We start from the raw sequence: 15,859 nt of genomic DNA on the forward strand, positions 1-15,859 counted from the left end.
AGTAACAGTCACCATGTACACAGAGCGATTCAGATTAAACTATTCTGTCTGGCAGCTGGTGCAGATTCCAGAGAGTCACTGCTGACATTTAGCGAAAAGCACAGTACCCTTGAAGTTTGGTATCAGTTGCCTTGTCTGTGGTCTTCACCTTCTTGTGTTGATCAGGCATTGTATAACATCAAGGCATCAGGATTAACACATCATGCCTCTGAAGAGAAAACAAATGTAAAAATGTTGTTTTTTCACTTGACAAGTGAAGGACAATACCAGTAGATGACCTGAGTAACTGGAGAAAGAGATGTCTACAGGAAAGAAAACAAAGAATACATAATAGGTCCAGGGATTAAATAAATCAAAAGAGCATACCCTTCAACATTTCTCCAATGAAAATAGGAACATCCTATTCCATTAATATTATTAATACCCCACCCATCTGCCTGGGTTGCCCCCACCACTCTGAGCAGCTTCCAACATATATAAAATCATAACAAAAGATTAAAATCATAATTAAAGATTGAACTATTCAGGGCTGCCTTCAGATGACTTCTATGGCTCGGGGGTTGCATAACTCCATAACCTCCAACATTTCTCTAATGAAAATAGGGACGTCCTAAGGAAAAGCAGGACATTCCAGGATCAAATCAGAAACCAGGATGGCTTCTGTAAATCTGGGACTGTCCCTGGAAAATAGGGACACTTGGAAGGTATGAAAGAGCTGTTTTAGCTTCTCTTAAAAGCTCCTGCTTACGAAGTGGGATTCTTCACCTTCATTGTTTTTAACCACAAATCTACATGCCATATCTCGAATCGCTTTTGAGATACTTCTCACTTTCAAATATGGTTTGTCATGTGCACGTCAAGGGGAAAGGGGAACTGTTGTTCAAGAACTTAAAAGCAAAGCTGAGTGGAATGGAGCTTTCAGAGATCATGGTCAAAATATGCACAAAGTCTAATTTCTCTGGATTCCCATTTCGATGGCTGGGGGGTGGGGGAGCAGGAACTAAAAAGATGAGTGGCCTGCTAGCAACCACCTATTATTGATGACTGGTTTCCATATTGGTTTGCACATTCCAAAATGATAAAAAGTTCTCTTAAAAAAATAATAATTAAGGAAGTGCTGACACCTGTTCCTCAAAAGCCTTCATAAATGTACTGACATATATAAGATACTATGGTGTGCAAATTTAAAAAGAAGTGCTTTTTTCTGGGGGTACTCAAAAGTACACAGTACTGGCACACACACACCCTCAAAAAAAAATGTTAGAAGTGTGACACTTACTGTAACAACTTCATGATGTGTACCAGTACCTTTTATTATAATTATAATGATGATGATGATAGTGTTCCAAAGCTAAATCTGAGAGAGAACAAACCACGCACTGCATATGTTCCAAAGCTAAATCTGACACCGAAAAGAGATCCTAGTGGCTCTCCCCGGCCTGCTCCCTGGGGTCCGCTGGGAATTCCCATCCAATCATAAATTATGGGATGGGAAACTCCACAAAACGCTGCTTCCTTCGTTCCTCCCAAGCATCCCCTTCCTCGCTCTACTCACTTCGCACAGGGAGGGGCGGCGCCTTGGATTCCCGATCTCTCTGCCCCTCCCCAGTTTGCAGATCCACCGCACCTCTCCGTTATTATTTTTTAGGATTATTCTTATTCTTATTACTATAAGCTAAAAAAGTCCAAACCCCCCCCCGCCCCGCTGAGCGAGCCAACTGACAAACGTACCAGCCAATGAAAGCGCGCCTCCTTCTAAACGATCGATTCCTTTGACCAATGGCGAGCCGCTGCGAAGGCGGCGGCGCTCCAGGGGAGACGGGTAACGCCGCTGCTGCTGTTGCCATAGGAACGGGAGAAGCCGCTCGGGGCTCCCAGCCCCGCTCGCCGTAATGGAAAAAAACGACTCTCGCGCTAAATTCTCAGTAGGCGCGGCTTAGCGCGGTGACGTCACCGAGCGGCCTTGCAGGAGCCTTTTTCTGATTGGCTAATGGCGGCCCTCCTTCTGCAAGTACCCAGAAGCGGGCAGAAGGGGAAAGATTACCGTATTCACCCAAAAGGTGGAGTGGGAATAGTAGGCTAGCGCCACGTCGCTTGCGATGTTGTTTGGAAAACGACCCAATCCAGAGTCGGAGGGTGTAATTCCATTACGTATTATTATTGAGCGTGTAGAGACTGCTGCTTCACTTCCAGTCCTCTCCAAAAGGTCTTAAGATAATACTTTTTTATTGTAATTAATGACCGCAATAAAAAAATATAGGGCTAACCTAACTTATGTAGCAAATCAGATGCACTGATTTGGAAGAGAGGGGGAAATGAATTCATAGAACACAGCAGTGACCACACTCATACATGGTACATATATACTGAAATTTTATTTGCTCCAAATCGTTGAAAAAACCAAGTTAAGGGGCCTGTGATTAGCTCTCAAACATATTGTGGATCTGTAAAGATGATGCTTTGGAATACGTGTAGGAAATCTCGCCTTCTGAATGACCAGCTTCCAAAGATTATGCTTTAACTATGGTATGGTTTCCAATTAGCTATTCTGTCTAAGCAAGATGTGAAACTATGCAGAATCTCATAGATGAGATTCCTGCATTGCAGGAGGTTAGACTAGATGACCCCCAGGATCCCTTCCAACTCTACCAAATTCTAGGATTCTACGGCACCTCATACCATCCACTCCCCAACAGATCCCATTATGTTGCTTTGTTGCAGTTGGGGGCATTTTCTCCTTTTGTGTCGTACCTTTTAAATGGGACTGCCCTTTTTATTTTATTTTGAAATTGAAGGCACCTGGGGAGCCTTTTGGGCACAAGAAGGGCTCCAAGTAAATGAATTGAACATATGATGTTTCTATAGAAGTGCAGGACAGCTCCAAAGCAACAGAGCCATAAGATTTCTCTTCGGGGCCAGTCCACCCATGAGGCAAGGTGACATAACTGCCTCAGGCAGCAGGTACCACAGGGGCAGATCTGCCCACCGCTGAATGTATTGCCTGCTGCTGCAATGTGCTCCTTGGAGGCCAGTGCCACCTCTACAGCGGCCTCTTGGCAAATAGGTGGTGCTGCTGATCTCCTCTAATCCTTGTTCCTGATGTAGATCTTCGCTCACCTCTTATTCCTTGGTGCACTATTTTGTGATTCATCTCAAGTGCCAATTGTATTGGGCTGGCTCTGTTTCTCTTGCTCCATTTCAACAGACCTACAGAACTGAATTGGCAAGACTGAACAGAACCAAATCTTACCACAGAAAGAGCAAAAACATACAATATGGGTAAAGCTGCAATATCTAATATTTATCCAGAGTTATATTGCGAATCTCTAGACCACTGCTCAACTCTGATCACGCATCTCTTTCTGACCCTTTACACTGTAGTTTTTATTAATTTCTCTTTTAAAATTTTATATTTTCCTGTTTCCCTTTTAACATTCTGTACAGCCCAATTACTGTACTAACCTTGTCTCCTCTTAGTGGGAAAAATCTGTGCATACTGCTATGGCTTCACTCTCAAGTGCTGACATACTTTTGTATGCCAACAAAATTATTTGGGTGCCAGTTACAAATAAGGCAAAGGATTGACTGGAATTCAGGGCAAGATAGAAGGGAAGAACAGCATCACCTTGTCCCATGCAGTTCTTTCAAATCTGAGTATTTGTAGGGCAGATGTAGGAAGGAAGCTGTTTCTTCCCACTTACCTCAATCCAATAGACACAGGACAAGAAAATAGAAAATATGTATTTTTCTCCTCTTCATTTTTCTTTCTTTTGCAAATATAGGAGGATGAATGAGGTGTGTAATATAGGAGTGTACATTTCAGCATACATTGTGAAATAAATACCATTCCAGTAAACGTCTTTTTTCTGTTACCAGTAAAGGTAAATCTGCCTTCTAGTGTCACTAAGAAACAAAACTCAAGTTCTCAGTGGCTTCCTCTGAGTTTTATGACAGTAAACAGGTTAGAACTAAAAAGGTTATTGCAGGGGAAGAGCATAACTTGCCCCATCACCCACAAAACTGTCAACACTGGGGCAGATTAACCCACCTCAAGCCTACAATGGCTGCCATTCATTCCTATGAGAAATACTCTACTCTAGGGATCCTTGAACTGTACTGGTCTTCAATTCATGACAACCCCTGCCCACCACAGTGATAGGATTTTGACCGTCTAATAATATAACACAACTTCAATCCAAAAGATACATATTGCAGCATTATACATTGGTACGATTTGTAGCATCGTTTTGTAGACTCACAGCTCTTACTTGCTGGTTGTGCAGTTCTTAAACACATGGCAAGAACTTCACTCTAAACTAGACTAGCTAGGTAAAAGTTAGAGCACCAAAGAGCTTTCATGTATTATATCAGTAACATTAACCCTGCATAACAAACAACATGTGATTAAAAATTAACCGAAAACGTTAAATTCAGTGGCATTTTATTGCTTTTTGTCAACTTTTTGAAACATTACAAAAAATAGTTTTCGCAACATTCATTAAACAAATTATAAAGGCTGGATTTTTCACAGTACATGTTGGAGAATTTTTCGTAGGCATTATATAAATTAATAAAATATTGTTTCTACATTTGGAACAGTGTTAACTTGCTTTGGATTTTATTATAAAAGGAAATGTTATATGCAATTAGAAAACTGTCATAAAAACTGGAATAAAGTGTGGAATCACACTGCAAATCAAAGTAAATGTTTTTGTTCAGCTCTGAACACTGGAAGACACACTTACAAAACAAAGCATCAATAACAAATGGGAAATGTTACAAAGGAATTCGTCTCCTGACTAATAAATTGCGTTATAAAAACCTGGCATTAAATAAGTTACTCCAAGACTGCCAAATAGTGACAATATGTACTAAATATGAAAAACTTTATTTTCACACCAATTGCAACCATTTTCCTATAATTGACAAATTTACTAAAAGGTTTTAAAATAAAAAAACTGCAAGTAGTAAAATCACAAGACAATATTTTGTATTCAGAATACGAGTATATATTGACACACAACTATGTGCCTGTACATTCACTAAAATAAATGGTTCTTCACAACATTTGTACTGTATTAGGTAATGGATGGCACCTATAATCAATCATTCTAAAAAACATTAAATTACTGACCAAACTTAAGAAAAGCAAAAGCAAAATACATTCAAAATGTTGTGCTAATGATCTACAAACTCTGAACTGGTAACTTCAAACACAATGTATAAAACATATGTATAATACATAACCCCTTTAAACAATGCATACCAGTGCATTTTGGTTTTGCATTTCATCTATCCGTGACATTTTTACATTTGGAACTTACTTTTACAATGGGCACATTTTACAAGACTACTGTACATAGAGATAAATGTGTTTGGGGGGGGGAGGAGAAACGTTCTGTTGGATGCTAAATGACTGACATGCTTTGTACACTATCTTGCACATTTTTGTTGATTATCTTGATAATCTGGAATAACCTGCCTTAAACACAGTTTGCAGCATGGAACATTGCAAACTAAGGATAGTAAGTTGTTTGTGCATATCTAGAACAGAGTTTTACAAGTTCATACACAAACCAAAAACACCGGGTTGTTTAGATTCTATTGTGACACTAAGATTCTTTACAGAAGATGCCAGTACCAAGGTATCTAAAAAAAGTGCTCAGCTATTTAGTCTACTGGTTTAATGGAAATATACTGGCTTTAAATTAGGCTCCACCCTAAGGTGAATCAGTGCACAGTAAAGTTTACTCATTTACACCTTTTAAGGCAACATTTATTATCTACGTACAGTAAAAGCTCTGTCCTTCACTGTCTTACTTTAATACTATCCTTTTTTTAATTATGGAGAAGGAAATAATGTTTATACAGTATAATGAGCAGTAAATCACCTAGATTTTACCACTGGAATTCTCAGCATGTCATCAGGACTTAATATGCTATCAAATGTGTAAGGTAGCATTAACAAATAACATCGAAACAATCAATGCAAACTACATTGCAAGTCATGGTTATGCCTGGCACTGTATAATATTTTTACATAATTAAAATAAAATAAATATTGTGATTCTGAGTAGTTTTCAGATCTTTGCTTAAGTTACCAAAATTATTAACCCTTTGGCACTGAAAAGTTGATATGAACTGTTCAGCATTATGGAATTATAGGCTTAGAAAACAAAGGGTTAAAATTCAAGACAATCTGTTTGGATCTTTGCAAATTACTACCCACAGCTCTGAATACAGAATTTGTCAGTAATGGAAGACGAGTGTGAATAACTCTGAAAGCTACAGGCATGATTGGTTGTTGTTTTTTACTGTACCAAATAGAACACATTGTTTTCAAACGTGATTGTTGAAGATGTTGAACACACCTTTTGTGAAAGAGATGGGGTAAGTGACAGGTGGTCATGATTTTCAAATAAAGAAAAAGTGCATATTTTCTGAAGAAGGCTAAGGCACAAGCTACGTGAACATCCAGGAATGAACATTATAGTTATACTCTTACCAATATCAAAGATAAGCAGTACTGAAAAGCTAATTTGATGGTGCCGAGGCATCAGCTCTTCTGTTTAATGATGACCCATATCCCTACATGTTGATTTAATAAGGTTAACTTTTTCTTCAAACTGTGAATACATTTAGCAGCATTTTTTAAAAAAAAACAATAAAAGGAAATGCCACTGTTCAAGTAAATCTTAAGTGTCAATTCCATAGGTTTCTGTTCCCATTACTTGCTCTCAATTGTTTCAGGTCACTGAGCACAGTTGCTTTTGGTGAGCGCCACAATCTGCTTTTATGCTGTAGGGCTTGTTCACTCCTCTGGCTCTGCCCTGAAAACGGCTTTTGAAACACCCCACTCTTTCAAAAGCAGTTGACAGCACGGTACATAAACTTCCTCTTCAGAAAAGTAAAATGTTCCACTGGGTGCACCAAGTTACTTTCAAGATCCAACGTGCACTTCTTGCCATATTCCCAGTGAAAAGTTCTGTGGGAGACGCGCACAAATTCTTTTGACAGCACAAAGAGAGGCGCAAATATTCATTGTTGACGGAAAATAAGCGCAACCTTAAGTTATGCGGCTTCTGTTATAATTGTGAGCAATGTCAACAACTAGACTTCTTTGCAAGGTTTGCGGAACTTAGGTTTTAATATGGACAGCATTCTTCAGTAACAAGTGGCGAGGCAGTTTGCTAACAGGAATTGCATGCTGCCAGGCAATCAAGGAGGGAAAAGAAAACACATTCTTAATGGGGAACTGCTGGGAGGTAGCAGTGATGATGGGTTCCACTGAGAATCTCTGCTAGCATGAGAGGTCCATATGGACTTGAAGCTCCTAACCAGCCAGTAACTACACGGTTTACGTTTACATCAACTACCACTTACAATAGGGGTCTTTAAAGACCTATTTGATTGCTCCACTGTGGTGATTCCTACCAATGAATGGCTTCACCAGTTGCTGCCATTTCACCTTTAGAAGCAGAATTGGTTACTGTGAGTTTCACCATTGGGCAAGATGACGGAAGTCCATGCTGGCAAACAGATACTATCCAGCTGCATTTCAAGCCTTAAGTCCTGTGCATTTCATCAGGACAGATATACACAAATGCTTAATTCTGCCACAGAAAGAAATGAGCATTAATATTCTGGTGCAGGGATGGGGAGCCTGTGGGCCTCCAGATGATTTGAACTACAACTTCCATCATCCCTGACTACTGGCCATATTTGCTGTGGATGATGAGAATTGGAGTCCAACCATGACAGGTGGGGTCAGAGTCCCCCCCATCCCTGTTCCGGTGTGGCTAGCAATTTATACAACTGACTTCAGTAAGAGGAGATTATAAAGCAATGTGCTTTTAAAATTGAAGACCTTACATGTTTAATTTGCCTTTTAATTTTAACTTCACATAAAAGTTGCTCCATTCCTTCAAATGCATAGAGATTAATGTATTACGCAATCCTCACACCTTGATGCTAAACACAGTGGCTCCAGTTTAGGGGCCTTCTTCATATGTGTGGGATTTTCAGATAGGTACCATGAAGATCCAGCATACACAGGATCTTTCCTTGATATAGGATATAATTTCATATGCACATCCTCCACATAAGAGAAGGCCTTATCCATTGCAGAAGCTCTGCATGCACAGCTTTGGACCCAGATTCACTGCCTTAAAAATTAAGCACCATTGACGTCAATGCAACTTACTTCTATGCATGGCCTAATGTCTTATAAACAAGCTGTAGTTCCAAACATATTGTGAGGATCTTGAAACGCTCAAGCAGAACTCTGTTCATGCAACAGGGCTCTCCTGGCTCCTTCCCCCTGCTGTAGGCCCTGTGGTTCCCCAAAGCATCTCCTAAGGGCCAGGAGGACCCTCCAGAATGCAAAATGGGGTATGGGGGCAGCAGCTGGATGAGGAAATGGAAGAAATTCAGCAGGGTTGCCTTTCACAAGTGGGAGTGTTTTTTTCCACTCAGCATTTAGATACTGAGTTCTATTGATTAAGTCAGCATTGGCTCCATGATTGCTAGCCTTTTGCTCTGTCTCCCATCCTCTGTGAGGCACACTCCCTCCACCTGCTCTGGGTCTTTGTGCGGCTGTTTGAAAGCCCTTTGTTTAAAAGCAAGATTCCTGTGCAAACCCTCTCCTGGATCAGCAAAATGTTTGCATTGGGATCCCCTGCTCTCACCACTCTGAATGTATTTTCAGAGATCAATTAATATTATGCACATGCAGGAAAAGGAAACAAATTCACTGGCTAATCAAAGTCTGTGAAGCTTACATTTTAAATCAGGAAGCCTACATGTGTATTCAAATCCACAGGCCCTGTATAATTTCAATGCCTCATTAATTTCAATGGAGGCAAAGGAATCTGTATACAAAATATGTAGTATGAAGAGGTACTGTGGTGTCCATGACTTACAGGAACAAGGGAAAGGCAACAACACTGTGTTTAGTGTTATATTAATTTAGGACTAATAAATCATTCTCACAGATATCCATTTAGATCCCCATAAAACAGTAACATGAAGTGAGAATGGGCTGAAAATAAAGTCATTTATGAGAGGGCACATTGGGATTTTTTTTCCTAGGGAGACTGACATTTATAACATTTTGCAAACACCCAAACAGTAATTGCCTGAAAACGTGACATGTGCTGCAATAAATTATAAAAACTACTACATACTAGAAAGTTATAAACAATGCAACCAATACTTCATAATTAAAGATGATCTGACATGCAATGCATGTACTGATAACTAAAAAGAATTTTTAATTTTCCTATTTAAAAAAATGAAAAACATTCCACTAAAAATAAATATTTCCAGAGCGGACATCACTTCTATCTTGTCTGAAAGTCTTGTTGCTGTGCATACAGTATCCATATCGCTCGAATTTCAGTACTTGAAAGAAGATGTGAAGTCACCCTTTACAGTATATCCTATAAAATAATATATACCCTTGTTCACTTCTATAATGAGGTTTCAGCATCTACATACTTTGTTTCAGGAGTATTTTCCATGTCTATTTTCACACACTCTTCTTTTTCAGAGCTGTTAAGAACAATTCACAAGGTTAGACAAGCCAAAGAATATATAACACACTCAAATTTTATCAAATAGCACCTGTATTTCATGTATCACATATTATTTTTTATTATGAACATGCACATACACACACTCAAGTTAACACATTTCAAGCACATGAAGCACATCAGAGAAGTTTAACATGGATTCAAGATTATTCTCTTAGGGTTTATGGCTTGAATGCTGTTTTTCGCTAAACATTTAAGCCATTTTCAGCTTTTCTTCCTATAGATGCATGTGTATTCAATATAATTGCAATAAACCACCACTAATTATTCAACTTTTAAGGCTGCAATTCTATATCCACTTAATACTTTGGTGCTTATTTTTGGGTAGACATGTAAGACTGCCATGTAAGGTCAGTGACAGACTAGGAAACATGCATTTAGTCTGGATTCAGATGCAGCCTGAACCTGAACCCACCTAATAATTCTAAGTTCCTAGTATATGTGAATTCACAGGACATTGACAAATCACAGGGCCGTTGTCCCAGCGCAAGAGGCTGCTTCACCATGGAAACATGAAGCTGAATTCTGAGCAGACAAGCATCTCAGACCTATAGTCAGCCTGGCATATGTCAAGAAGCTCAGACTATGAAGTGGGTTCTTAACTATGGTTAGCACAAACCATGGTTTCATGTAACATCTGAAACCAGCTGTAATGTGGGAAAGGTTTTGTTGTTTTGTTTTGTTTTGTTTTGTTTAAATATTTTATTTTTATGCTGTAAACTGCCCAGAGAACTTTGGATGAAGGTAGTATAAAAATTAAATAAATAATGAGGTCTTGCAACCAGCCTCAACATTCATGATCTCATGTGTGCAGCTACAGGACTAAGAATATTTGAAATTCCTAGTAGCAAGCAAGCTTTTGTGAAATTTGTGTCTGTGTATGTGCATCTGTAGCCGAATGGGGGGGGGGGGGAAGGGTGTCATGCTTTGTGTCTCTTCTACTCTTTATTCCAAATTAAAGTTCCACAATGAGTAGAAACGATGTGAAACAGCTATGCATGCCATTCTTTGGTCCATTATGCTACAGATTAAAGATTTTTAAAAGAGCCACACCATATCTAAATCACTATAATACACAGAAAATGTGCTTTGGGTGATATCCAACACTTCCCTTCCAGTAGGACTTCCTGGATCAACTTTTGATTGGGGGCTGTGAGTGGAGGGAGAATAAATGTCAAAAACTGCCTCTCTCACTCATTTTGCTGATAGATGCCTTCTACCACTAGAGGGGAAATACTGGATATCATCTTCTATCCATTATCCAAAAAAACAACCCCAATTTAATCAAGAGCCTTATGCTTATCCATTATATATATTTTTCTTTGACAATGACCCTCATAACATGTAAGCAAACTGGGCTTTTAAAAAGATACCCTCACTTCTAAAGCACATTTGTTTTGCAGAATGGTAGGCTGTTATTTAAGGAAATTCTATGGGCATCTCCAACTCATTGACACTAGTTTCACTGTTCTTGGGATCCCAGACTTCCAAGTTTAGAAACTAGTCTTTTTCTTTCCTAGGTCTCATAAACTTTTCCATTATTTCACAGGTCAGATGTGTGATATAAACTCTTATTTGGGCATTCAGGGATATAAATATAAATACCAATCAAAATTACTTCCACAGCTCAACAAAATCAAAGCATAATCAGAAAGGTGAGTAGTTTTAAGCTACCTCAAGTTAGATCTTGTTACTTTGGCATTCTCTGTGTTCATGGAAAGAGCCTTCCACTGTGCAGTTTTGGCCATTTCATCTGATATGTTTACAACTGAAGGATCAATGCTAGACAACAAACACAACTTGATTAGTACTCAGTGCCTTGCAAAAGCATTAATTACGTCTCATGCTCTTTACATCATTTGAGCCTTATGTTATGTATTTACCCAGCCACTAGTGACGTGTTGTGTTAAATACTACATTCTGTATCCATACATGTGGTATAAGAATTCCCGGGCTAAAAAAGGTATTCCATTACAGGAAAAACTGGATTGGCTTACTGAGTGATTTTAATCATCATATGGCAATAGAAATATTTGTATGAAAGAATCCAATTCTAACTGAGTCCATTTTGAGAGCAGATCTGAACTACTTCTGTACTAGCAACATTTTTCTTTTGAACACATGAGAATAACCAAAATACTTCTTTATAAGAATTTCAGGTACTTATTTTCTCTATCACGTATTTTCTTGCTCACCCAAAATTCTTACAAAGAAGTATTTTGGTTATTTTCATGTGTTCCAAAGAAAAATGTATATTGGCCAAATCCATACAAACCATAAGAAAATAAGTAGAAGTATCTTTTTATAAAACAAACTTGAGAATATGGCTAGGGATGCTTGCTGATATTGAAAAACTTGTTGGAATGCTATTCTTAAATCACTTAATCCCAACTAGCTCTATATGGAAGAAGGTATGTTCCTGGGTAAAGTGGTTGATGACTGTAGCCTTAGGAGCTTTGGTATTCCAACTGGAGCCAAATATTTTGCCAAGACAAATTATTTTAAAAGTATACATGTTCCTTTCAAACAGATTACAGAGGAAGGATGGAAAATGTTCTGGAAAGGAGCTGGCTGGAAAAGGCAAAGACGTTTCATTTTTTTCCTGGGCTTCTGGCCCTTTAATTTGAATGGTATATATTAGCTTCTTTGTCCTGCCTTCTTTGTGTTTTTAGTGTTATTCAAATTGTTGTGTTTTTAGGTTTTTATTGTTGTTTCTACTAGGTTTTAATATGAGTCAGTTTGAGTTACCTTGTAAGAAAAGGGAGTAGCAAACAACATTAATGAACAACATCTCTTTGTTTTAACTTGAAAAAAAGGATACTCAGTTGGGATTGATTTTAGTAGTAGATAAATTAAAGGGTTAAGGGCTATGTCCTTTAAGTCCGTTTACAGTGGATCCTCGTGTTACATACAGTCCTCCTCGCGAACACTTCGGGTTACAGAAGTAGATGCTTCCAGTTGCGAACTTTGCCCCGAGATGCGAGCGGAAGTTGCATGCCGGGAGCACGGCAGCAGCGGGAGGTGAAAGCACGGCTCATGTTATGAGCGGTTTCGGCTTAAGAACGGACCTCCTGAACAATTTAAGTTCATAACCGGAGGTACCACTATATTATCAAGTGTCCCCAGACAACTTTTTTTAAATGTACACAAGGTTTGTTTTTTGTTTGTTTGTTTTACGTTAAAAGGAAATTACTATATAGAGCTCTTTTGTTTTCTTTTTTTTAAAAAAAAAATACTGTCCAGGCTTTAAGCAGCTGGTAAATTTATGGCTCAGATTATATTTAGTATCTTCAATGCTTCTCACATCATTAGCCATGCACAGTAGCACACTAGACAGAACTGACCAAAACAGCTTCTTCACCCTGAGAACAGCTGGTTGAAAGTGAGTCATCTGATCTGTTCAAAAGGGTCACATGAATAAAATGTAATTTAAAATAGATATATAAAACCATATTGTAGACATAAGGAGGTCTGATTTTTTGTTCCTCTTTCCCAGACAGTTGAATCCCAGATTTATACGTCAGTACTGATTCACAATAGTTCAAATACATTAATTTCAATAAATGTATTTCAATTACAATAAAAATAATAGGTATATATCACACCTGTATTTTAGAGCTTTCACGGGAATCTCTAACACATCGCCTCTGTCATATGGAAGGTGTATAGTTTCACTGTCCACTGTCTGAAACATTCGTTCAGCTTCCTGAAAGTTACACATTACCCAATACATATTTAATTATTTTACTCTACAAGAATGAGGCATGCAAACAAGGCCTTGTATGATTTTCAATGTACTTTAAATACAGAGCGGTGGCCATAACTGTATTTTGGATAGTGCTACATTATAATTGTACAACATGGCATCCTGCCCAGTCACCTACCGACCCCTGCAAGTCATATTTGGGACACAGAATAGGGGATATTTAAAGAGTTTCACACAGGTAATGAAGCTTGAGTCCCTTTCTTTCTGGAAACTACTGCCAACGCCATCTGATAAGCCATTTAGAATATCAGGGTATGGGGCCTTCGAGTGCAGTGCCAGCAGCTGCTGTCAACCCACTGGTACCAACAAAATTGGGTATCTGCTGTGATCCATGGGAGTCTGAGGGATCCATCCATCAAACCCTAAAATATGACATGATCTCTAATCCATTCTAATCCACCATTCTCCCATCACTTGGGATATCTAGAGGAAGAGTGGGTTAAGGTTGTTTAAGGAGCATGTTTATGTGGGGGAAATGTTCCCATAGATGCCTGGTTGGCCACTGCAAGAACATGATGCTTGAGTAGATGAGCCACTGGCCTGATCCAGGAGGTTTTCTTGCTTCTTACAAAAGACCCCAGTCTCCATCATGCATCTCTTGTTTATAGTAATATTGAGTCAGCACTTGATTCAATGCATGCATGCCCTTGCATATTTAAAGAAGGTTCTGGGTCACAATTTTAAATTTAGTCCATTTAGTCCAGATGAATTTAGGAAGGGGGAATATTCCTGCTCTTGCACTTACAAATGAGATTTTAATTCAATTAAATAAGTAGAGAAACACATCTTCAAGAGCAGTGGCATGCAGAGCCCAGAGACAGAGCTATGAGAGCAGGTAGTTCTATTTACCATCACTTGCCCCTCCACTCCATTACCCCAGGAAACTCACTGTATGCTGTAGCCTGAAATTGGGTTTGCAAAGCGCAGTTGATTAATTGCTGAATGGGACACAACCTAAAGGAAGCTCTATCATACTTCAGGGCCTGCCCATAAAAGGAAGCCCTGCCATTGGATAGTGAGTTTGTTTGGGCTTTGGGTGAGAATCAAGGGGAATGGGTGGAGTTCCAGTGTTGAGTGGGGAAGTATGTCAAGAAGCTAAGGAGAGAAAAAACTGAGGGGTTGGCACTTGCCTCCCAGAGTTCTTTGCTGTCCTGCCTCCATGACATGAAGAGGGTAATACCCAACCCATTTGGGTCATCAAATGGGGTACAAATCAGTAACAAATTATGCTATTGATATCTAAAAGAAACATTTATGAAATCTTGTTAGCCCTTTAATCAGTAACTTGCACCGTGTATTATTTACATCAACTTCCAGTTTGCATTTTGCACTGTGTTATATCAATTATGTTTTGGGGTTATGTATTGGGTTACTTTTTCACTGTTTCAGTTTTGATTGTATTTTTATGTACATACGACAACCTGCACTGGGACATACTGGTGAAGGACAGGCAAGACATACAATAAATAATAATCCATAACGTCATGAACACTGCTCCAATCATATGCAGGAGCTTTTCAGCTCTTGTTTCCAGTGGTAGCTTCACAGATCCCTGAAAAGCCTGTTAAAGTCTGGGGGCACTTCAGAACAACACCCAAAGGAGTAAAATTGCACCTGAATTTTCATGTATTTATACAAATTCTAAAACCATACAGGTGACGGATCTATGAAAACCTATAGGAACAATGTTTTGCTCTTGCCCCCACCCCCAACCCCCCCCCCACTGATTTCAGTTGTTCTTTTTTTGTTATAAATTACAATCAAACTTACTTCCTTTGCTTTTTTCTTTTTGTCATCTTCCTTCTTCTTCTTACTTTCTGGCATAAGGTCATCAAGCCAACTGAGCTCCCGTTTGGTGAAACACAAATCCAAAAGTTTGCGAATGAAAACTAGAGCTAAAACCTTGAAAACAACAATTTAAAAACAACAGCCATCACACAAAGATCAGGACACTAATAGAAAGGATAAAACTAATACAGACTGAGTTATACAAGACAAAATTGTATGGTGCAAATTCTTTGTCTAATATATTAAGTTGACACAAAGGTATATTCTCAAATACACTATAATTATTTACTTACCATCATAGGAAAAACAACAGCAGCAGCAGATGCTTTAATTGCCCACAAAAGAACAAGACAGGTGAGTTGAACTACCGTAAATACATGAACCTTCCAGAGCGGCACGTAACGCAGATAGATCAAATCAGGCTGATGTTTGGCCGGCATTCCAAACAATTTGATACGGTCAAAAAACTAAATTGAAAAGGGGAGGAAAGTTATTGAACTTTTTTTCATCCTAAAGAGGAAATTAGGAAAGAAAAATGATCAGAAATATAAATTGAAGGGATTGCAAAATTAGGCAGGGTTGCGAATTTGACTGTCCAACTATTGGTCAAATACTTAAAGCATTACTTGATTAGACTGCTAACAGAGTTACCCAAGCTGCAAAAACAAACTGAGTAGCATTCAAGTCACACACTGAGTAGACCAATTAAAAT

At 38.7% G+C, this 15,859-nt stretch overlaps 2 protein-coding genes and 1 long non-coding RNA gene across 34 annotated transcripts in view; 1 reads left to right on the plus strand and 2 right to left on the minus strand.

Annotated features, from left to right (window-relative positions):
• The window catches only part of NEK10 (NIMA related kinase 10), a 107,812-nt gene extending 105,730 nt beyond the window's left edge, over positions 1-2,082 (minus strand). For 2 of the 5 annotated variants that reach the window (XM_083467857.1, XM_083467855.1), the window contains exons 1-2: positions 1,732-2,082; positions 108-208 (exon numbers count right to left, since the gene is read on the minus strand). In XM_083467857.1, the coding sequence (XP_083323983.1) occupies positions 108-169 (62 nt within the window). In that variant the 5' untranslated portion in view covers positions 170-208; positions 1,732-2,082. The other 3 variants (XM_083467854.1, XM_083467856.1, XM_083467858.1) reach the window with 3 other exon arrangements.
• A 59-nt stretch (positions 2,083-2,141) lies between these two features.
• LOC310690073 lies at positions 2,142-12,224 on the plus strand. The gene is made up of 3 exons (XR_014517868.1): positions 2,142-2,206; positions 11,143-11,248; positions 12,124-12,224. It is a non-coding gene; the product is annotated as an uncharacterized lncRNA (long non-coding RNA).
• Positions 4,425-15,859, minus strand: part of SLC4A7 (solute carrier family 4 member 7) — a 71,246-nt gene continuing 59,811 nt past the window's right edge. For 22 of the 28 annotated variants that reach the window (XM_083467796.1, XM_083467812.1, XM_083467793.1 and 19 more), the window contains 5 exons: positions 15,441-15,614; positions 15,130-15,261; positions 13,199-13,299; positions 11,268-11,375; positions 4,425-9,552 (listed from right to left, as the gene is read on the minus strand). In XM_083467796.1, the coding sequence (XP_083323922.1) occupies positions 9,471-9,552; positions 11,268-11,375; positions 13,199-13,299; positions 15,130-15,261; positions 15,441-15,614 (597 nt within the window). In that variant the 3' untranslated portion in view covers positions 4,425-9,470. Of the gene's footprint in view, positions 9,553-11,267; positions 11,376-12,937; positions 12,990-13,198; positions 13,300-15,129; positions 15,262-15,440; positions 15,615-15,859 lie in introns of all 28 variants that reach the window. The other 6 variants (XM_083467802.1, XM_083467789.1, XM_083467787.1 and 3 more) reach the window with 2 other exon arrangements.

The sequence above is a fragment of the Podarcis liolepis genome (assembly GCF_965112155.1).
Source record: "Podarcis liolepis genome assembly, chromosome: 12".
Taxonomy (NCBI): Eukaryota; Metazoa; Chordata; class Lepidosauria; order Squamata; family Lacertidae; genus Podarcis; species Podarcis liolepis.